Genomic DNA, 25,033 nt, shown 5'->3' on the forward strand with positions numbered 1-25,033 from the left:
GGACTAGACTAAACTAGGGCTATCCTTAATTTTTAGCATTTCATTAAGAGCTAGACTCTTCCAACTACTATAAAGTTAAAGAATAAAAAAAATTCGTAAAAAAAATATGATGTGCCAAAAATATGCAATTTTGAATTTTCTATCTGTTATTCATTTCTAATATAAAATTAATTTAATATTCTTAAGGAAACATGTATTTCCAAAGATGATTAATGGTATGAATTTCGAAACACTGTTTACTTGGCATTTTACCGTAAACACATGACACTGACAGCTTTTCTTTATTGACTTCTCGTTGGTTGTGTTGTGTATAGACAGTTTACTGTAATTGGATTTTGTTAAAATTAAGTTTTGTTTGTGCTTAATATGTTAATTTTTCGATGTGCGCTTATTGTGTTATCTTCCACTTATATTTTATCGTAAGTTTATCTGATTTGAAATCGCAAATTGCTTTGTTTTTTTTTTTTATTTGATCAATAGAGGTATATATTTTAAGTTTTAATTAATATTATTATTTACCTATTTGAAAATTTTAATATCTCTTTTGTAATTAAATGTGTTTTTAAAGAGTCGAATATGTACATTTAAAAAATATATAAATCAGTACATTAAACTGTTGACTAATGCCTTTCACTTTACAACTATTATTTTTTTCAGATTATATACTCAACTGATAAACGAAACTGATTTTTACGACACTGGTCTAGCCTTAATGTACATTGCCAGTGGAGCATTAGGTGAGTTTTTCTTTTAATTTCAACTGGATAATTAAGATAATGATATCTAAGACTTAATTTATTAGTTAATTTTAATAACATAAGTTTGAATTATATAGTATATACTAAAATAAAAGTTACTCAATTTTAAATTAATGTATGGTTCTACTTCCTATTACTTTGAGTATTTAAAAGTGGTATATTTTTTAAATATTTAATTCATATAAAATTTATGTTTAGAAAATTAAATAAACTTAATTTTTTACTATATATCAAATCAATTCGTTCATTTACTAAGTCAATACACCATCTATTATATATATAACATACTAACTAATATTCATAATTTAATTTCACTTCAATAAAAACATATTCCTTTAACAAACTATATACTAATTTCATATAATACAATTCTCGTGCTAACAAATTATTTTTTCAGCTGGAAAAATCATTTATGACAGATACCAGCAGATAAATATATTAGGTTCGTTAACAACAAATCCAAATGTGACTTCCTTTGCCAATAGGATAGCTTCATTCTCAGCTACATTAATGTCTTTGGGCTTCCTCATATATTACTTTCTGTTCCTATATAAGGTAAGGAATATGGTAATTATTACCATCAGGTAATCTAATATTACTCGGATCATAATATGATGACATTTAAGCGTTTGACCCAATTTAGGTTAATGTGAAAGGATGTGACATTAGCTTAATATGTGTGACTCACTTCACATGTTATGTCTTTTAGGCAGGTTACTGTGAAGTGACAAAATAGCTATTTAAATTTTATTAATTTATTTATTTTAAATTATGCATTTGTAAAATCAATAAAGATTGAAACTCAGAGACCTGTCAAAATTTTTAAAATATTTTTGTGCCGATTTTGTAGAAATTTTACATAAAATCCTTTTTGTAAACAATTTATAAAAATAGACCTTCATGTTTTATATTCTTGTCTTCCCAAATCTAATGGGTTTAAAAATTTATGTTATTTGACAATTTTAAATTATTATTTCTGTGAGCGTATCTATAAAATTCAATTATATATTTAATTTTTCTTACAATAACACGATAATTACAGTCTGTTAATTATTAAACTAGTTGTGTAAGATTTATATCGTGCATCCATCGAGACAAGATAAACTTTCAAAATAAACTGTTTTGCAATGAGTCGCAATGTTTCCTATTAAAAATATTTTTCATGTAACTATAATGTTAATAAATAAATACATCTCTTACATCTTTCAATTAACTATCACTGTCTATAAAAGTGTTTAGGAAATATATAAGATATAAAAATCACAGAGAGACAGTTAGACGGTTACATATAACTTTTCCAAGTACCTTATTCAATCAATAATTAGAATCGTACGATATTATATAACTACCTTTTCCTTTGTTATTAATAAAAAAAGTATAGCTTTGGATAAAAAGAATTGTTTACATTTTTTATCTCCTCTCGTTGGCTATCATTTCAAAATTTGCATTGTCACATTCTCACATACGAAGCGTTTCCCGTTTCTCATATAATGACCTACATTTGTATAATGTGTGACCATATACGAATAAACGCACTCTTAACGAACTGTACGGAGTGTGGCGACGGGAACTCGTGATAAGCGTTCCGTAAATAAAAACGACCAGAATGTAGTTACACACCAGTTATGTGTACAACAGCATAAGAAAAATGAAATATTTTATCTTACTTACATAATTGCTGATAAATTAATTCTTACTATTTTAAAAATGTTACTTAACGTAGTGTTGCCGGTGGTTTTGTATGAAGATATTATTTCGTAAGTTACATAAAGTTGGTCCGATTTCCTTTCACTCGGCCAGCTTTGATTTCTGTGGTTTTGATGTTATGGCTGTTTATGCATTAGCTTTATTATTGACATATATTTTATAGGAATATTTTTTTCCAATTTTAGGTGGATGAACAATGTCTGAGGGCGTTGAGTATATTTATATGTGGCTTTGGAACTTTGTACATTTGGGTGCAGGTTAGTATGTATATATATTTCGTCATAATCGTCGGATATCCGCGGATTCGATCACGATCCGATGATATCCGACCGAAAATTATTTAAACCTAATGAAAGTTCATTTATTCAGCGTCCACGAAATACGGTTAAATGAGATCTAGAAAGTCGATTGTGACTGTTAAATTATACCGTGAAAGTTAACTCAACAAAACTTTATGTCATTTGAACGGAATTTGTTTAATACAAAGTTTTGTAAACATTAAAATTATATAGAAATAGCGTCTTAAAAGTTTTTTTTTTAAATTAGTAACTTTTTTTTTTTATAATTATAGTATTTTTAATGGTTGCAAGGCAATGGTTTTTGTTTTAGTGCATCGTAACGACGTATGTTTCTACTCTCTTCTATGATAAGCGTCTGACTGTATTGAGGCGATGTCTGGCTAATGCGAGCTTTCCAATATTAACTGTTATGGCTGTGTCCGGAACACTTACATCGTTTTTACCTGAAGGTAAGATATGCGGGCATAACTAGATGTATTTTACCAGATTTTACCATAATTTACACATGTTTATACTCTGTTCTCTAGATCGTAAAAAACTAATGTCAGTATTCTAAGCTGCAATTTCTTTTTTAATTATAAAAATTAGTTATAAAATAAATAAAACTCCTCTGATTAATTATCTTCTTGCCGAGTTTTTTGACCAGAAAGTGATAAAATAAGTTTGTAATTGGAAATTAACATACAAATAAACACTATATATATATATAAATTTAAATGAAGGTATGTCGACAATTTTATTAAATTAAACCAGGCTGAGAGTTCCAAAATGGCCGCAACCTCTAAACTATGACTCGCGAAAAATAATAAAATTAAATATTTTTTATCATTCTTAACTATAATCATTAAAATATATGTCGATGGAAAAAAATATTGTGTAATGTGATGTCAGCAACGCGAACAGACATTTATATATTGTAATGGATTTATTATTGGAGCCAATAATTATCTCGCGGTTCGATGGATGTGTCAGTATGGAATCTTACCGCATCTCTGTCGTAGAGAAAGTTTAGAAAAATTAAAAACTGAAAACTGTGTGTATTTTTTTTATGGTGGAAACTCGTAGTTAGTGTGGGAAATACTGGACATGTCCGAAATCACCCGACTCCTAAGTAGCCAGCCTCTACTTCAACGACGTCCTAAACCAAGGTCCGGCGTCTTAGAGGCCTTCTTAGGACCGGCATATCCACCGTCGGGCCCTTCGGGTCCGAATTAAACGTCTTAATCCCATCGGGCCGCCCACCCCTCCGGGTGACGCTGTAAAAGCCAACAGCTAACAGCTAAAGACACATCGAAACTAAAAGACATGTCCGTTGTTGAGTAGGCACAGAGATTACACAGGAATAGCTAGTATTGTCTTTGGAAGAAAGCTTTCTACTATTAAATGGATTCTGATAACTCATTTGCTAGGAATACAGATGAGCAATAAAATTATCCGGTAAAATTTAACGTATCAAATCATTGAGAGGATGTTTATTAGATCTTCTATTAAAATTCTAAAAGAAAGAGTTTGGTTGAAACCTTTTTGTCTAAACTACATTATATATTTCGTTGACGTTATGGTGTTATTGGATCCGAAGTCAGATTTTAATAGAATAGAAACAGAATAGTTTCAAGAACTCTTGAATAGATATAGAGAGTCGATTTTTCGATGGAATGATAGAAAATTATTAGATATTTTCCGTGATGCAGGAACAGAAATAGAGTATTTTGTAGGAAATGTTTTGATTCTTAGAAAAAATAAAAAATTAGGATGCAATCAAATTAAACGATTAATTATAGACGGTAGAGGATGTTGCGAAAAGCGAATTTTTAAAATATCCTTCCAATATATCGTGAATCAAAAGTAAAACGACTATAACCGATGTGATTGGTTATGCTTAGCCGTGTTTATAATTTTCATCCACGAATACGTTAGTTTCACCGGGGAATTACAAAAACAATGAAACTAGTATTTTTCGGATAAAGTACGCGTGATTTATTTTTGTAAAAAACTACATACTCCCGACGTTTCCCCCGTGATCACGGTTGCTGGAAAGTAACCGAAACGTCGGGAGTATGTAGTTTTTTACAAAAATTAATCACGCGTAGTTTATCCGAAAAATACTAGTTTCATTTAAATGAATAAAACTCGCGAAAATCTTAGATCTCATTACAAAAACAATGTTTATTTATAGAGTTTGTTGATCAAGTGATTGTTAGAGTACTTACTCGCGTCTACGGATTTCGAGAAGCTCGACAACTGCTGTCATTTAAATTTATAAATAGAAGAGGCAATATAAAGACTGCTTCATAGAAACATTGAGAGAGAATGTTTTTAAGATGGCAGCGTATCAGGAATTTGCCTTAAGACTCATCCTTTTCGGCTTACGGGTTTGAATTGAAGTGCTATGCTTCAAGCGCGGAATAGTTCAATCATAAATATTGTAATTTTTTCGTCAGTCGTGGAAAAAAAAACAACTTAATTAACCCGAAAGTTTTAGCTTTAAAGCTCTGAAGTCATTTTATGTAGTTGAAGTTTAGATTTCTTCAAAATGGAAATGGGTGATAGGATAGTGGAAGGAGACTGGATTGTTAATAGTTAATCTACAGTAAAGTATTTATGGAGAGCGTTGTTAAAACGACAGTTACGTTAAAGCACCTTACTTCACTTATAAGCATTTCTAAATGTGCTTTTTACTTTAATCATTAAAATGGAAATAATTTTTTTGGCTTAAAGATATTAATAAAGCAATTATTGTATTAATTTTAAAATATTATGAATTATTAATAAGAATATATTTCTTCCAAATGTATGTATATACATTACCCAAAAAAAAAAAATATGTGTCAGGTTTTTTCTTAAAATTATAATAGGTTTTTAAAATATACAAAAAATATATTTTACAATCACTTAACGATGAATCTTGTGCCTTTTTCCTTGAAACAAAACGTATGCAAATGATTTTTATGCTCTATTTAGCATTTAATTTGTATACAACTTCCTGGATCATCTCATGCACATAATTACATTATGCTGTTAACCAAATTAAGTAGGTATATATATAGCTATTAAGAAACAATATATATGTATATGCTTTGTGCGTCATTCACGCACACACATTCGTACACACAAAGTATATTAAATAAATAGTATTATATAATATTTTGTTTATATAAAATATTTCTCTATACATAAATGTCTAAATACGTGAATGTCATTGTACAACGAACGCGTCCGTAGCAAGTCTTAACACGGCCTACTTAGCACCAAGGCTGATATACGCAGAGAAACTCATTTCGTACGAACTAGATAATTCATCTCGATAATAAATAGCTCAATATTAAAATACAATGTACTGATAGATTATTGTAGGTTAAAAACTTCTGTTAAAAAATTTAAGACAATATTATAATTAAGTTATCGTGAACATAAATTAAATATGTTATAAATATGTAATTGAAATTCCATGTTAAAACTGACGTTTCGGTCATAAATGAGTACTTGCAAAAAAGAATCTTAGATGCCATTGTATCAGACACTGCATAATCACAGTGGACTAAGAATTAATTGCAATACAAATATTTTTATCCTACGTACAAGACATTTCTGTATACATTGTATATTTTGAAATGTCTTATTTTTATATACAATTATACAAAAAGAGTATTGTACCGAAAAAAAAGTTCTAAATAAAAAATCCTGAAATATAATCTTTAATATGATGTTAATTTTAATGTTATCTGTATTAAATTATTTGACAGATGGTGTCGGAAGCCGGGTATGTAAAGTTATGACATCTGTATGTTTTTACACACTGACGACCATATTCTGTATATATATATTGTCGTTTGAAAAGGAATACAAGTATTTTTCAGAGGTGAGTATATAAAATATACTTAAAAACAATTATTTCATGTAATCCGCCATTCATTATACTTATTATTTTTAATTTGAAAGCAGAACGTTGTCTAATTAATCTTTATAAAAAATATGCGTTCGGAAATTAAGTATGAGAAATGTTTGGCGGTATGATTAATAGGGCTGGCTGTCTTAAATAACAATATAAATAAAATACGTACATTAAATTGTGCAAACAGTAAAAGTATCGGATAGATTTCAATTAAATATTAAAAATTTAATTTCTTAGATGAAATATATAACTGATTCGGTGAAATTTATGAAGTAATTATAAAGATCTCGCTTAATCGATGTTAATAGTTATGAATTATAACTAAAAGATCATTGTATTTACCAAGCAATATCTACTTGTTTTGTTCTATCTCACTATACAAAGAGATACATAATACACAAATATTGACTTTAATTAAAAAAAAGTTACTGTTAGTTTCATAAAAAATACCTCTTACTTGAAATACGTCGAATTTTAGGCTTTTTTTTTCCAAATGGCTTTTTATATGATATGAATTTAATACATCTCTTTCTGCTTCCAGGGTTTGAGATCCGAGCTATTGTTAGATGACGGTTGTTCGCTGAACAACGCGTCAGTCGACGATGAAACTGTGTTAATAAATCAGGAGCTTATATCTGACATAGTTATAAAGAACACATTAAAATATGGTAAAGTGTCCTGACCCGCGGCCGTGCCTGTAAAAGGCACGGGCAACGCCAAAAACTACGGGAGCTTCGATAAGCAAAAATTACAAATTAAGACCATAGACAATCTAGATCTATCGCCCGCGTCAACCGTTGACAATGACAGCGGTATGTCATCCGGCGATAATTCGTTGAAGTGTGTATATAAAAGTGATATTCCTATAAATAATGATAACGATAACGAAATAAAGTGCCTAAATAATGTATGGAATGAGATTCCTAGCTGTTCTTACAATGTTAACGATAATAGGGAGAGTTTGTTAGATTCGGAGTACATTGTGATAAATCTGTTCGAAGGTGATGTTTGTGATAATAAATGTGAATTGGTCGGTACAAACATATATGATATAGACGACGATTCCAGTATACTGAGTGTGTCCAACCAGAGTTTAGTTCCTGTAGCTAATAGGGAACTTGTTAAATCAGAAAGTCAGAAATTGGTGAGTCTGTCACTGTCGATACTTTTGGCGGCAATACTACAAGCAATGAGATGTTTCGCCCAATTCTTGGAAGACATCGTGACTCCACAGAGACTATGATTGTATTTTTATCAACTGTATCAATAAAATATATGTTAAATGAATCGTTTTATTAAAAAGAAACTCTATATATAATAATAATTTAATAAAATAGGAATACACGGTCTAATCTACAAATAAATTATGAGGTTACATCATTGGTGAACTATTATTGTCATTTCACTACAGCGACGCTTCGTTTATCACTGTTATCAATCTGTTATTAGTATGGCACTTCTTCTTAAACTTGATCGAGTTCCGCCTGTGTTCGGGGGATTGATTTTCCGGTTGCGGCGAGTTGGTGTTCGAGACTACGATCGACCAACGCCGACCACGACGCTCGTTCAAATTGGGCAGTTCCGCTATCAAATTGTTTTCGTATTCGCTTAACATTAAATAGTTTTCGACCTGCGGAATCGGATAATTATTAGTTGTTACCTTACTGGTCAAGCTCATGAAAAGGAGTTTTCGTTCAAAACGTTCTCGCCGAGTTGCTTTGTTGAAATTGCTAGAAGGAATGTCATGAACGAAACCTAAAAATAAAAACCAAGTGCTTTCTATTTATATAAAGTGAAATTAATTGGTTTACGTTTCAGTTCTTCATATGGAGGTAATTATTATCATCGCCATAACTAAACTGCACAGTAAATACCTTTAAAAACGAGTATAGATAACAAAATTAAATACCTTATTACAACTAGTAATACAATCTCCCCCGCAGTCTAGATCTTCTAGCAGGTGTTCGGGTATATCTAGGTCTAGGTCTAAGTCTAGCCCGCCTTCCTCGCTGATGCAGGTCAATTCAGGGGGAAGGTTGGGGGGAGGGGATCCTAAACTACCAGGCCCGATATCCAGCAGAATATCTCGACGGCTCCCCGGCGTCACTAGTTCAGCACCTAGTGTTTTAAAATTTAGATAAAATGTACAAATGATTAATATTTATTATCTGTGACACGTACAAGCGAGTATAGATACGTAATTTAATCAAAATATAATTTATCCAACAAATAAAAACGTTGATATGGGCAAAATATTCCACGATGTCATTGCGAATGCAGCCATAGTTTACAAAAAAGGAAAATTATCGGTGGTCATCTCAGTTACTGTCATACTATAGTCTATGATAGTTATAACTGATTTTTCATTTGCGATAAATATATAACGTACAAGCGACTGGATTATACAACATTTATGGTTGTAACTCTGTAAGTGTAATCGATACTAGTTTTGGTTCTTACTTAATGCGGTGGCGCCGGCGATGCGTTGCTCGGACCGCGGTCGGCCTCGTGGCGGGCATGTCGATTCACACGACTTGCCGCCATTTTCTCTGCAATTTTTAATAAAATGTGCCAGTGTTGTTAACTTCAATGTAACTTATCATTACTAGTGTATGTAATATATATCACGGACTGTTTTTGCTATCGATAAAAGGAAATAATGATATTTCATATTCAGATCAAATAAAAATTTTCATCAAAATTGTCTGCATCCTGGTATTTTAATGTTAGCCTTGTCGGCTTCATATCCACAACTTTAAAAAAGATCTTATAATGTTGGTTTTTGTCGCTTTGCTAGGATTTTAAGCGTGAAAAAGAAGTGAATTGTCGCGAATTCCAAAGAAAATAAAATTTTTCCGTTATGGTGTTTAGTAAAACATATTTTTAGAGGAATCGGAAAATTCGCCGTGCTTTTCATAGACCTACCCACATCTTTTACGAACTACATAAATGCACCTACCAAACAAAATGATGATATCTAATAAATTAATTCACATATACAATTAACAAATAGCTTTGTTTAAAGAAAGATTTGAACAATAATCATTAGATATTGGAATGAATATAAAAATAATCGGAAATATATTAAGATATGTGACAAAGCTATGAGATTTAACTAGATTATAACTTACTTGGTGTGTTTATGCGCAACGCTGCGACGATGCAAATCGATGCAGAACAATGAGAGTGAACCAATGATGGAGCAAGTCGAACTGAAGTAGTAACCAGCCTTGCCGCCGCAACCGTCGTTGATGTAACCTAAGATTGTTAATTAAATCATTCTTACGGCTCATAAACATCTGGCTTCTTTATTTGACTTTATTATTTCTTTTAGTTGCAGCACGTAATGAATTTTGATAGTACGTACTTTCTAATGCAATTCGTGATTTTGCGTAATAATAACAATACTAATACTGAAGCCAAATGAAAATGTAATTATTAAAATATTTATATAGTATTTTATATATGCGTATAAATCAGCAAATTCTAGTTACCTGATAGAGGTACACCGATCGCAATAGGTACAGCCTGCGAGCACTGTACGAAACCCCACGTGCGAGCGAAATTGCGAGACCTCACGCGCTCGTAGGTGTACATCTTGAGTGAATAGTGGTAACCTCCGCAGAAAATACCTGTAATTTTTTTTTATATTTTCATATTTAGAATGATTAAATGTTTTATTATGCATACAATACGAATTGCCTTCGTTCTCGTCAGTATTACAAATCCTATAAAGAAACATTACATTATGATAATAATATTGTATAATACGAACCATAAACCCACGCGAACATAACGTATCCTCTGTAAGACCCCTCCACCGCAGTTAAGGCCATAGTGGCGAGGGCGCATCCGAACACTGCCGCTTGGGTAAGATACTGACGAGCAATACGGCACTCCGCGCTGTTCTGACGCACCAACAATCCGAACGCAGCACATCCTACCGCCCACGCTAAACCTAAATACGCTTGCAACAATTCTGCTGTATCACCGAGACCTGAAGGACGTTAACGGTTTTTGTACATTTCAATGGAACTTAAATTATGTTTATAATTTGCTAGCCACTCCCTGTGGAAACGGTCTCATAAATTCTCATAACTGATAGATTCTTATAGAAATCTGTATCAGAAATTTTTTTCAATCTTATAAATATTTTTTTAACTGATAAATTCTGATACCCAGTTAGCTGTTTTGTATCAGAATTTATAAGACTTTTTCCACAGGGCTCCTGATGCCCGTTAGGTTTTGAGCTATCTAAACAATATAGTATGTATGTACATATACGTATGTATATACTAAATCTCTATAATACTCAACTTTTAACCGACTTCAAAAATAGGAGGATCTTTGTTGATATCATAACTAATCGTAACTCTTTTTAATAAAACTTATTGCTAACTAGCTTACTCTTCTCAAAAAAGACGACAGTCGTGCTAAAAACTGTAACTTACCTTCTTCTTCAGCGTGATAGGCTAAATAAAATATCGGCGTATTGATGCCAAACGCCGATATCCCAGTGGACATGAGCAGGATCCTAACGGTTTTAGACTTTAGAGTGGAGAAGTCAAAGAAAGGCTGCCTGTCGTCAGCCTTATTCCTGTCCTTCATTTTCCGCTTGATTTTGTTTTGGTTCTTGAGATGTAGTATCGCCCGTCTTTGGGGATGGTACAGAGAAGCAGAACGATAAAACGTCCCCAGAATAAATGTCACGAATACCACTCCCGTCACTGCCTGAAGTCCTAGACGCCAGCCAATAGCTCTGGAAGCAAACAAGTGCATGAGACAAGAATTCCTAATTCTCATTGCAGATCGATATCTTACAATATAACTGTAAATATAAATTAAGACGCATTAACTGAACACATAAAGATTACTTCCCAGTATTTTTTAATGTATCGTAATACTGAAGTGATAAAATGATTTGTGCGCACGATATTTCTGTTTGGTTAGACCTACTTCGAATAAATTGTACTTACCTGACGGCCCCTTTTATAAATGTGGACATGACAGCTATACCAAGACCACTTCCGCTGACGATGAATATCTCTACCAGCTCCCGTCGCCTCTTGAAGTACTGCGCCACCATCAGCGTTGAGCAATCCCTTGTCAAACCGACCCCTACTCCTACTACTGTCCCTGAAATCGAAGTAACGAAATTAAAAATGTTAAACTAAAATAGTTTTCAAAAGGCTTCTAAATTTGGATTATGTACATTACTGTTTGTAAGTACTTATGTAAACATTTCCTATAAACTATTGTTATTAATTTCAATAACAATAAATAGTTAGTTTTCCTATTCAAACTGACATTGCTTCTCTGAAAAATCCTTCAAATCCCGACCTTTAGCGCAGAGGAAGGAAAAATTAATCTTGTATGTACATTAAATTCCAACCGAGACTTAATTATGATAAAGCTAGCAAAAAGCCTTTAAAGCGTAATAGCACTTTATACCATGATTGAGCTTCTTAATTTATCATTTTGTCCCTAGTAAGGATGCTAATATACATACGTAACATGCAAACATAAGTAAAAATTATCATTTGATCTATCCCAGAGTATTCTAAAAGTGCACTTTAATTAATATGCTGAATTTTTCATGGGACTGAAAAGTCTGATTTCAATGTGTATGAAAGCAGACACTATAAGATTTTCAATCTAATCTTGTTTTATAAAATAGAAGTTTTTTATTGTCCAAGAAAAGAAAAAGATTATCTTTTTAATTAAATTTAAATAAAATAATGTTTTGCATACGGTAGAGCAAATTCCTAAACGTCATTCAGAGACGTGAACGTATTTAAATTATTGTTGTAGTTGTGAGACAAGGGAACAAAAACTCCTTAACGAATTCCTAGTCTCAAGCAATCATCCGCATAACAAAGAGCAACTTAATATTTCTAAGAAACGTTAAAAAAAATCGTATTTATGAAGAATTGTATTTTAAAGAACGTTACCGTTATGTTATCATCAGTGATAATAAAAAAATAACATTACTTCTTTGCCCGGCTATTAAAATATTCTCATAAACAAATCATGTTTATTTTTACTGACGAAATTTATATTTATGAAGTCGATAAATCAATAGAACAAATAAACAAACCGCTTATATTGATTTCTTTTAAAATTATTACATGACAAAAATAAACAAAAGTCACATTCGGAAGATTTTATTAAATTTTGTTAAAATCAAAATGAATTTAAAACCGCTATATATTGAATTGTAACAAGCGAGTTGCCATAAACCTGCCTTCAATACATTCACGCGAAGCGAGTGGATGCAGTGAAATACATCGAGGGAAACGTTCCGGACATCTTCGTTTACCAGATAAAGAATTATAGCGATCAGTGAAGGAAGCGTTTAAAATATACTATGTATAACGAAAAGTGGCTCCCAAAGTCGAAGAAATTTATATAACAAAAGCAATGTAGGTAGTGGCGGAACTAGTGAACGGCTTGACTGATTTGGATCTTTTTTCATGCGGTCTTACACTACGCAGAAAGTTTTAATACCTACTGATAAAATTAAAACAACATACCTACTACACTCGCCACATAATAACAGTTCCTAAACGTTTGACGTAATACATTTATTGGAACTGTACAATAAAAAGATCGAAACAAGAAATAAATTAATTAAATGTACTAAGACGAACATGAACAATAAAATAACAATTAATTTTTTTTTACGTAATATTAAAAATATGTATTTATTCTTGAATACTGAATTCTCACTTCATATTGTGTCGTCACAGTTATGAAAGGCGTACATTGTCAATGGGATATGACGTAGGTCTTCCACCATAAATAGGGTTAGCGATACACGTTGACATAAAGAGTACAAGATGTCAGATAATAAAAGATTTAAATATAGAATTCACGTGTCTACAAAAATATGTCGTGGGTGCGCGTTGTTAGAATTGACTTGGTAAAGCATTGGGCAATGATTAACAAAATAGATAATTATCAATTACCCATTGAAAGAAACGAATAATATTCGAAATATGAAATAGTGCAAGCTGCATATTATTACCTTTTCCTAATTCCCTCCAATGTACGCTCTGGAATTGTATCAATATGTGAATCTTTTAAGATACCGTATAAAATGTTCCTTATAATTTTAGAGACTGCGGACTTTTACGATTGGATTTATTTTTTAAATTGAAACATTTGGTTTACGGTCGGGACTTGAAAATGTTTATTTAGCGATGTTTCTGCTCAGCTTCGATATCCCTCATGTATATTTTATTTGATCTGAGCTAAATTTAAATAAGTTATCGCTTGAATTGACTCATCCAAAATCACTTCAACACTACAAAATCCGCAAAGAGTTACGTCTCGTTCGTAGAGTAGGTACAATTTATTAAAAATATATATTATTTTACCGTAACAGAATATCAAAACATTTATTTTGATTAATTTAATTGAAGCACAATTTTAAATCTTTGGTTGTGGTTGTGATTGGTTGATTTATTTTAATATATTTTAAATCAATTCCATCCACATTTTAGTGTGATCTTTATTTTGAATATAAATTTAAAGAGCAATGAGACGCCATAGTTTCTTACGAAGTTCAATAATATAGGTTGGATCATAGAATATCGGTAAGGAACTTGGATTTAACCGGCAAAGTGTCTCAATTTAAATGCAAATACGTTGTCTTTGGTCACTGGCCGTTATCACGTTATCGCTTAGAGCCAATGCAACATCATTTCCACGGCGATATTCGATAGTTTATTTATGTATGTATTCATTGCTTCCCTTTTTACAGGTTTATTTTCTGTATTGGCGTCCAACCTAAATGTCTGTATATTATGTATTGTACAATAAACTTCATTTCTGGATAAATGTACATATAAATGTAGGCCACCTTTATAACCAATATAACAAGTAGGTATTTCGCGTAGATAGCAGTAAAAAATTACTTTCTCTTGTATTATATATAGCTTAAGTCAACCAATACTTTATCTGTGTATAAAATCTTGTTGAAATATCACGTTGTAAGTACTAACGACCTTCCATAACGTTTGTATATAGATTACGAAACGTACTTTTCCGAAATATTTAAAAGGGACCGTATTAAAAAGACATATCAATATAAGTGGTGTATTATTTTCTACTCGGTGTATTGTTTTTGTGGTTGTTAACAGCAATAATTAAATATATTAAGAACAATAAAGATTTAAAGTTATGGGCATGTGAACTGTTTATATTGTGGCCTCGAGTGTGTGGTATTGGATTCCGATTATTCGGTTGCAACGTCGATTACGGCCGCCTTTGAAGTTCTTAATCGTATGTCGGATATGCAGCCGACTAAATACATTCAGCTGTCGGTTATTGAGAAAATCGATTTTGCATCCAATTGTTTATATTAACAAGAATACAGCAAACATTTTAACTGGATATTTACGAGAAAATCCGTTTTAGAAACTTACATGTGCTACGGAATCAGTTTCTGTTGATTTCATATTATAATATTATATTTCAGTTTTGATAAAAAGTTATTATGTACTTATAAAATCTAAATTTTGTAAATAATTAATTACTCATTATGGAAGAAGGGTCGAAATATGTTTGGAAACACTAATATCGATATTTTTTGATTTTATTACAAAACTTTAAAGGAAGTAAATCATATTAAATTATAAATTGTGTTAAATATCTCTTGTTGTTGCGAGTAGTCTTTACCAATCTTTAATTTTTGTCTCTGTCTATAAAACGCGGGTAGAATTATATTAGTAGGATGAAGGTAGGTTAGGAAACTGTATACGTCTTTTAATGAAATTTGAGTATTTTATTAAATTTATTATTATATGAAGAATTTTTTTTTGTTGCGTATAAGTATAAGGATGTTAAAATCTCTTTCCTAATTTCGTTCCCATATTCAAACGTAAGCTTTAGTGACTCTTTTTTAAACTGCTTTAAAAATTATTAGTCTTCCTAGCTGAATATTAATATAGTTTCAATAATCTAAACAGTACCGTAACTGAAGAATAACTGATGAAACTGCGTAGCGAATGAGGTGAAGAGACATCCGAGTGCAGCAACCAGGCCCCCAACCACCGCCGTCACTCTTGTAGATTTCCGAACGCATAACGCCACTGTCACTGGTGACAGCGCGAGAGCTACTCCCGCAGAAATGGCGCCCAGGCAGCCTGGAAATAAACATAAATATATGTTACATCAAAAAATAAAGAATTATCCTTCTATTCATTAAGATTTACAAAAGAAAATTAATGTTATTTGTATTTTACTTGCTTCACGAATGTGCATACCTTGACGTCTGGGTATAGTTAAATTCGAATCAGCTTTAATAGTCTTATGATTAAGATAATAAGCTAAATCTAATTAAAAGATACAATATGTTTGTCAAGCGTTCCATATGATGGCAGATACCCATAAACATAACAGTCGCAAGTAGTTCCTATGGGTAGATGTTATAACATTTTTTTCAAACTACTTATATATAATAATTATAATAATAAGGCTTTATTTACGATAATTGAATTTAAAAAAAAAATTGAAAACTTATATATTAGTATAGTAATAATTAAAACTAAAAAAAATTAAACTCTCTGCTGTCAAACTGCCGCTGGAACACAAGTTATTATGTATGTATATATGTAGGTATAAAATATACAACATTAATCGTACATATTTTTTTAGGAAATATGTCTAGGCCTATTTGAATTTAAATTTAAAGTTAGTCTCAATTGTAATGACAATTGAAATTCAATGACCTCCGCCAAGATGAATTTCAGTTTCATCTATTAATTATTAAGGTATCAGACGTTATTCGTCTCTCGCTAAGTGAGATGAGATAGCACCTTTTATTAACACTTCAATACTTTGTTATCAATTTACAGCAACCCTCTTCAAAATTGGATTCCTTAATAACTTTATATGCGTGAAATTAAATGTTAATCAATTATATTGGTATACAAGGCATCAGTTACTAGATCTTTTATGAGTAAATCAGGTAATCATACCTACGTAGTGATAGCATTTTTGAATTCTTTTAATATGCGGAAGTCCGTAAAAGTAGGATGTGACATATATATAAATACGAAAGGACAAACGAGTAGCCGTCTACTATGACACCGTTGTGATGACAAGACTTGTATGATAATCTACAGACTTTAGTTTCATACATAGAATGAAAGGAAAAGTCTAAACTGAACCCTTAAGATATTTTGCCTAAACCGTTTTACGCTAACATCGAAACATCCAAACCGCGTTTGTAACAGAGATGCGTGTTGCGTATGTAGTTTTACATCGCGTACCTACTTTTATTTTATCGTAATCTGGACCATTTTAAGTGAACTTTCGTAAATTTCATGTTTATCTTAAATCGCGGAATTGTATCACTGCCGTCGTAATATCTTCAACCTGTTCGTAAACAAGATAACGTTGATCTTATTACAAGACCGACTTTAATATAAAAATATACTTTTAATCCTTAATAATATCATTTCAAATGTGAAATGCATTATTTTAAAAATATTTTTCTGTTTATTATCATTAATTAAGCGTCCATAAAACATTGTTACAGATTAATTCTTATAATTAATATCCAAGTGATAGTTAAATCAGAATTGATACAATTTCAGACAGCTGGCAATCTTTCAAGTTGTCTAATTAATCTTTGAATGAGCAGCGTCTCTTACATTAGAAAAACTTTGAGGTCGTTGAATTTATTTTTCGATGCTTTTAAAACCAATATCCTAAAGTGGAAAGCGATCATTCTTCTCTGGTTTTATAAGAGACAAGTTTATCTGGGATCTATTGTTTTGTTAGTGTATTGTCTATGGTAAAAAATTATTTACAGTCGCGTTTTATTTATAAATTGTTATATTTATATCATGCTAGTTTTTTATAACAGACACGTATACCTTAAAGTGGTAAGTGGTAAGTCCGTACGGGAATTAGTCATGATGTATTTTAATACACGTAGTGAATTTTTTTACAGGACATAACTCTGGCTCTTGTTGAGACGAAACCTCTTAGCATTCAATGGATTCACCGAGCGGGTGCCGGGTCGCGTTGCAGATAGGACCATCAACAGAGCAAACTTTACTATGTACCTCAACAACGTATATTCCAAGCAAAGAAAGCTCGCTTAATTTTGCATTACTTTCAGATCTCTGTTAATAACATTATCTTAAACTCACGCGGTACTATTTTTTACTATCTTTAGGTATTTATTTATGATTCTGATTTATATTAATTATTTTATGCTAACATATTGTTATTTTGTTTTAGAAATATGTTTTATATAAAATATTGGAAATCATTTTATTGCATTTTGACTTGTCACAATGATTCGATACAAAAATAATGACAGTCGAATATCGATAACAGGAAAAATTAAACTAAACAACATAATTTTAATTTATAATAATATATTAAAATAATATATCCTTAGCATTTAAAAATTTAAAAAGTATCCGAAGTGCATTTATGTTTATAAAAAACCTTTAACGAGATCGTAACACAGTGAGTTTTAAATACGGCTTCATTAATATGTATTGATGTCATATGCGTCGGTCATATTTTAATAGGATTTTCAGTCCCCTATAACTTGACGAAGCTTTCCCGGTTCGCGTAAAGCAAGATGAATCTTCCAGAGCATATCTTCTCATCTAGCAGCTTACTGTAATATTCTTAAGATATTTTATGAGATTATTTTAGTTAAGGCTTGTGGGAGAGTAAATATTTTTTTTATAATTTTTATTATACACTAGTCATAGTTTTTAATTTATTGCCAGTGATCTTTAAACTGTAATCGTTTTTTTTTAATTTTAAATTATTGCATTACTTGACTGGATTTATTCAGTTTTTTTTTCGTTTAACTTTCGTAGGATATGGTTGAGGTTGTAAACATTATTAAATTATATTTTTTGTAGAGATGATAGGTAGTGATAGTAAATTAATTAAACTTTTCCAATACCATAAATTGTAGCTCCGTATTCCCCACATATATCCACAAGAAAAGCAAAAAAGTAGGTACACCTTAGCCCTAACAATATTAGGTTACGTTAAGTAATAGCAGACAGGGTTGCTCGAAAGGCTACAGTTACAAAAAAAACAACCACCAAATTGACAATGGTGTATAAAATTTATTTTCCTTTCTGCATAACAGTCGATACTAGCTATAATACAATATTATACTGTTCGTTTTATAGAAAATGAAAACATATTGTCTAGCAAGTTTGAAAGTGCTAATCATAGAGCAGCGTCAAGGACATTGTCTTAAAGGATACAAAATATTAAATTTAGAAAAGTCTGACGAATGTCGCTATTGAAAAAGTTCGAACGGAGTTTAGGGTTCGTCAACATTTTAAGCACAGAGCACACATCTGAGGAATGAGTCGGCTAGACAATGTTTAATCAGCACGGATTGATGGCTCGTCCAGCTTGTTTGTCCATTTTAGTGCTCATGTTCTGCATCTAATTGTGCCAGACGATACAATAGCTAGATGGAGATGAATTAACGGATCCAGTGGGATGGACGAAATGTTTGTGTTGTCTCAAAATTACATAAACTAAATTAATTTTATGGGTCACTATACAGTAACTTGTAGAACCACATTAACTTTAGTCATACGTAATTAATTCAATTTAGAGTTACGGTTTCATTTTCTTTGAACTTACTTACTTTTATATAATGTAAGGTTTTTTTTTTATATAAAAAAACGAAACTCTATGTAGCGGTTAGTAACAAATAACAATATATTCGATAGGTCTTGAAAACTCTTCACTTGTTTCTCCACTATTCTATTCTATTGAAATAAACTTGTGCTGAGATCATCGTCTTTTAACTATTTGTTTACTTTTATTATTCAACGATGTATTTTATTTCGTAGTTTCATGATATCTGAGTGTTTTGCGTAACAGTTTTTGGAACTTAGCAGTGGGTATGAACACGTAACTTAAAAAGTATGAACACATTTTTTATCACAGCGTTTATATAACTAAAACATTCCGCTCATTAGGTTCTATTGTTACTAGGTTTTGCCCATGACTTCGTCTGCGTTAGTTTCAGAATTAGAAATGTATATCTGACCGGGCGAACTCTACTCCTCCTTAAAGACAACAGATTGTAAGATTTTGAATTTGATAATCTTTTTTTTTTCAATCAGATGAAAAGTGTCCTATGTCCTTTCCCTTGCTCTAAGCTATCTCTACAACAATTTTCAGGCAAACCCATACAGCCGTTCTTGAGTTATAAACAGTGTAACTAACGCGACTTTCTTTTATATATAAAGAGTTTTTTAAGTACAATGAAATTTTATATTTGTTTCCTGTGACGTTAAACACTGGTCTTGTTACTTCAAAGAGTTACAGAACACGACAAATTTAACAAGCTTTATTTTTACGACACGGAACACGCGGCGTTGACGTTTTACAGATATATTTAATATTTTACCATCAACTTTCTATTTTTATTTAAAACTTTTTCTAAATTCAAAGTTTTGCTATAAAATTATGTCGGTGATCAATTCTGTATAATGGAAGTCTTCGTCCTGTTAAGAAACTTATATTAATATTAAATTATATTTATTACAATACATAAGACATTTAAATCTGTAGCTATGTATGAGACTTTTGATATGATTTTTTGTTTATATAAAACCTCTTTGAAAAATAAATAATGACGAAAAGAATATTTCAATCTGTTACAATATTTTATTCCGAACGCGTTCACAGCCCTGTGATATAATCATTCGTCCAAATTTATTATCATTGATTCAATATATTTGGGAATAATTTTCTTAATATTTTATTAGTTGTTCATTAAAATATATTCTTAATTTATAAATATTGTGACAAAAGAGGAATTTAAGTTGATTCTTTAAATTTAAATTAATCTTATTATATTTATTTTGTACCTTAAGTCTATCGTTTTAGAATTTATATCACTACGTTATTAGGAAACTTAGTACGCGTTTGATAAACGAACACTACCAAGTTATCGTGTTCGTATAAAGAGATTTATATATACATACATATTGGATTTACTTAATCTGTATCATTAATTTACATCACTAATTTATAAATTTAAAAAAATATAACACTGTCACTTTGGTTGTTAATTTAGTTAAGAATAAATCACACTTGGCACACGGATAACTCGCGACTTAACATATCCGAGTTACATTATTGATTGGTTCTTTTAAGAATTTTATTTACACCATGTTGGATATATATCAAAACATCTTAGAGCATCCTGTATATAGCTTGATATAATCGACTGATTATTGTTTTGATTTCGGTGTTGCCATTAAATTAAGTATCATAGTGAATTAGGTTAATATTACCATAGAGATTTATGGACCACATACTACGGTTCCGCTGCAAAGTATAATATGACATTTTTATGTATACCTCAATGTATAATAAACGTTTTATGAGAGATATTTTCAAAGGAACAAGACATAAAAGTGACATAATACGTTGAGAACAAACATTAATATGACCAACGGAATAACTCTAAATTACATCACAAATCATTTCATTCAAAAATCGTATTATGATGAAAATTTACAAATTATAGGGTTGCCAAACAAAGCTTTACTGATGGAGATATTATTTTTTTGTAGATCTGTGGTTACCAGAAGGTATACTTAATTTCATGACTGGCCGTTATGGGCTTAATAAAACAATAAGGTATAAAGGTAATTTTCTTATGTTCCTTTGATACACTGAAAAAAATACACATACACTGACTAAAACGAAAGACATTAAGAAAACGGTTAGAATGTTTAATATTTAATGTTTAACTATTCTGTGTTAAAATTCTTTTAACATAAGATGGTAACGATATAACTAACTAAATTTCCCATCTTCCCACACACAGGGGCAACTCTATGGAAAATTATACATTTAAATTGAGACATATAAAATTTACGATGGAAAATTTCGTTAACACCGTAACAGCCCTGTCGGATTATAACGCTGGAATTATTATAGGAGCTGTCACCGTCGCAAAACATATTAAATGCTGGCGGAATGATAAATGCCCGTCGGAGTAACGCACGTATCAGTACCACGCCGTCGATTTTAATAAACGATTGTGGATGATTGGCATTTGGCTGTAAGGAGTAAGGACGGTCACGGCCTTTTTGCCAGTCTAGCGGTTTTTGCGAATATCAGAAAACAAGCGTCATAATCATCTATCATATGTCGTTCAGTTAGGAAAACGGTTATGTTTTAAATCGAACCGAATTCTTATATCAGAAAATAGACCCAATTGTGACTTGGATTTCTTTTTCGCTTCGAATTTATTTTTAGATTTAAGTTTTTTTTTTTAATGTTAAAAAAAGGGGACATTAAAAACTTTTTACATGTTACAGATGAAAGTATTTTTTATGTTCGAACAAGTTTTGACAAAAGATTTTTTAAAGTTAAACATAATTGTGATATTAAAAACTTTGTTCATATGCTAGAGGAAACTGCTACTTTTCTTATGTAAATTAAACGTCGGACATATTAATATAATTATAAATAAATATTTTAAGTTAAACAAAATCCTCACACGCATAACTTTTTTAATTTAACTATTTTCTATCCAAGGTATGTGATTTGTCAGAACCGAGCTATATAAGTGTCATACCACTGCTTGGAATCGCAAGATTTTAAATTACATCAAATAATATTATGACTCGGTACTGCGAGCTGACAGTCGTTGGTCATATTCTATATCTTGCGGGCTATTAGTGTGATATGTTGCGAGGAGCTATTCCACTAGATATAAAGATAACGGCTCCATTGAATACTATAATCGATTCTTGACGACACTTAGGACACATAATGTTATATTTATTGACTGTTAGTTTTACGAGGCGAGTGTTAGTGAAAACCATTTGGTGGAATTCTGCGTCAGAAGACGCTTTGAATTGCGATTTGGCTCGTAAAAAGGAATTTCTGCGTGTGAATTTATTTATGGTGATAGCTATATTCTGTAGTCACTGTACCAATCCACCAACATCTATAGTTATAATTGTCCTATTATCTGACACTCCGACAGTGTGTAGTTTTTTTTTTAATACCCTATATGTTATTTTTAAGGAACTGTATTTTTATCATAACAAATAAATTATGTTGTTCGGAAACGAAGTATTGTAGGAAAGTAAAACTTCAACAGCAACAACATTCATACACAATTTAACACGAGAGATAAACAAGCTTGGATAATAAATATTTTATGTATACTTTTGAATTCCGTTCCTGGTGTCTCGTAAAGGATTACGTATCAAAAGTAAAATTTCAATACATTCGAAAAGAACTCATGAAGAAATTTATTTATTATCTAAGGTGAAACGTTCTGCTTCGAGTCAAATGTCTGTTCCACTCACACAAATTGTATTTACATAAAGTATTGTAAAGCAAATAATGGCAAAGATTTTGTTGAAGACAAAAATATAAAGTACATACTGTTGAAGATGTTGATCGATTCTTGAATAGGGATTATCTAAGTATCTATAAATTTTAAAGTAAACTATGAACTCTTCGACGTATTTGTGGCTCGAGCGCAATGAACTTATTGTATTTACACTTGGGATTTGTTAATGGATTCCATCGGAATCGACAGATTTTTTTAAGAATTTAAACTATGATGATAATTCAGAACACTTGAAATATATTTTTAATTTTTTTTTACGGTTAAAATTCGGTTTATTATAGACATTAATCCTAACTATTAAATTTACATCAACAATAACTATTTTTGTATATTTACCTGCTTGCATCCGAACCTCGGGACCGAATCGTCTTACAATCTCGACGGCCAATACAGCGGCGGCTTGGTGCAATCCATGGGCCAAGAGCTGGGCGATGGTCGCTGCGGCCGCGACCCCCCAGCCCCAGCCCCCCTCGGGGTAATAATGTCTGGTGAGGGTGAGCAGTTGTCGCGGATCTAGCTTGGTTTGCCGCGCAGGTGGACCGCTCGCCTCTAACACCAGGGGTAACGAACGTGTACGTAGAAGCGGCGCGCCGCCTGATGACCATGACTCTTCCATTAAAGCGCCCGCGCATCGTGCGCTGTGACCATCACCGCACCGCACGCACTCGCTCGATCATGTCCGCATACTCATTTTATCACTGAACAACGCGCACGCACTCACACATGGACACGATAAACTATATGCTCCAGATCGTCTAAATCTCGTCTCCCCTTTTCTGTAATACGGGCATCGATTGGATATCAAGAGAACTATCTATATAAAGAGTCTGAATCGACGTTGATTTGACATATCTATGAGTCTGAATGTAATAAAGTCTCGTAAGAATCGAGATAGAAACGTATATCAGAATAAATCCTTTGAGACTTGCGTCACAGCTCCGAACGCGAAATGCTGAGTTCTCGTTAGTTGGATTGTCTTATAAAATTTATCGTCATACTTTATTTATATTGATATAATAATCAACTTAACATAAAACCCGTCTTTTAAGGAATTTAGACGGTGAATTTTAAATACTCGGTCCATTCATGTTGACATAAACATTCGTTTGATTGTGTTGAAGTTTTTACGATTTACTTTTCATACCAGGCTAAAGGGAGCCATTATAATGCAATATTGTTTTAAGTTGGAGAGGTAACAATTAAAATCCGGCAAATTATCCTGAAGTAAAAAAACTTGATTCACGGCGAGGGTAATCTTCTCAAATGTAGGCCTTACATATGTCCATAACTCGAGAAGATATTTTGGAAAGCGGCTTAAGGATAATGGTCTTTGTAATAGCGTCGAGATATGGAACTCAAATGGTTCGGAAATGGTAGGCAGATAGCTGATAGCGAACGGTAATTCGGGCAGAATTTCCTCTATTTACAATTTGATATTCATAATGTATACACACAGGAGGGGACGTATTTCCTGTTGCAACTTTCTGATTAATACGCAAAATTTTTTTTTTGTTCTACTCCCCAAAGTAATTTGTCACCGATGATCGTCGAAGCGTTAAGTGTCAGCGATATAAAAAAAAAACCGCTGAATAAATATAAGGTTCCGAAATTGCAAAAAAATTATCGTCCACAGTCATCATTGGGGTGAAATTTATTTTTAATGAAGGTGTCACGAGATCGGGGAATCCCGAATTAACCTTCGTTAGAGGCAATTAACTTTGGAAAGATGAGATGATTTTTTTTCAACACCAAATCAACAATGATAATAGTTGAGATTTAATTAGAATATGCTAGCATTGTTTACTTATAAACTAATGTCTTATACTTGATTTTATTATAAGCAATTAACTATGCATTTTCGAACGACATATATAATTTTTTGATAGAGTTTAATTACGTTAAGTACAACTAGTTTAGCGCCATGATAATTATATAATCACCGTTAACTCTTAGTTGAACCTGTTAATAAAATACTTGA

At 31.6% G+C, this 25,033-nt stretch overlaps 2 protein-coding genes across 2 annotated transcripts in view; one reads left to right on the forward strand and one right to left on the reverse strand.

The window, feature by feature from the left end:
* Positions 1-260: 260 nt before the first annotated feature.
* LOC116769654 (uncharacterized) lies at positions 261-7,939 on the forward strand. The gene is made up of 7 exons (XM_032660800.2): positions 261-419; positions 658-737; positions 1,156-1,313; positions 2,651-2,722; positions 3,075-3,213; positions 6,508-6,623; positions 7,198-7,939. The coding sequence occupies exons 1-7, from the start codon at positions 367-369 to the stop codon at positions 7,336-7,338; spliced, it is 759 nt and encodes a 252-aa protein (XP_032516691.2). The 5' UTR covers positions 261-366; the 3' UTR covers positions 7,339-7,939.
* Positions 7,940-7,969: 30 nt separating this feature from the next.
* The window catches only part of LOC116769586 (monocarboxylate transporter 10-like), a 77,261-nt gene continuing 60,197 nt past the window's right edge, over positions 7,970-25,033 (reverse strand). The window contains exons 4-12 of the mRNA XM_032660726.2: positions 15,632-15,805; positions 11,633-11,792; positions 11,108-11,415; positions 10,432-10,653; positions 10,151-10,288; positions 9,788-9,914; positions 9,117-9,205; positions 8,566-8,774; positions 7,970-8,286 (exon numbers count right to left, since the gene is read on the reverse strand). Coding sequence (XP_032516617.2) covers positions 8,062-8,286; positions 8,566-8,774; positions 9,117-9,205; positions 9,788-9,914; positions 10,151-10,288; positions 10,432-10,653; positions 11,108-11,415; positions 11,633-11,792; positions 15,632-15,805 — 1,652 coding nt within the window. The 3' untranslated portion in view covers positions 7,970-8,061. The remainder of the gene's footprint in view (positions 8,287-8,565; positions 8,775-9,116; positions 9,206-9,787; positions 9,915-10,150; positions 10,289-10,431; positions 10,654-11,107; positions 11,416-11,632; positions 11,793-15,631; positions 15,806-25,033) is intronic.

Source organism: Danaus plexippus, chromosome 14 (genome assembly GCF_018135715.1).
Source record: "Danaus plexippus chromosome 14, MEX_DaPlex, whole genome shotgun sequence".
Classification (NCBI taxonomy): Eukaryota; Metazoa; Arthropoda; class Insecta; order Lepidoptera; family Nymphalidae; genus Danaus; species Danaus plexippus.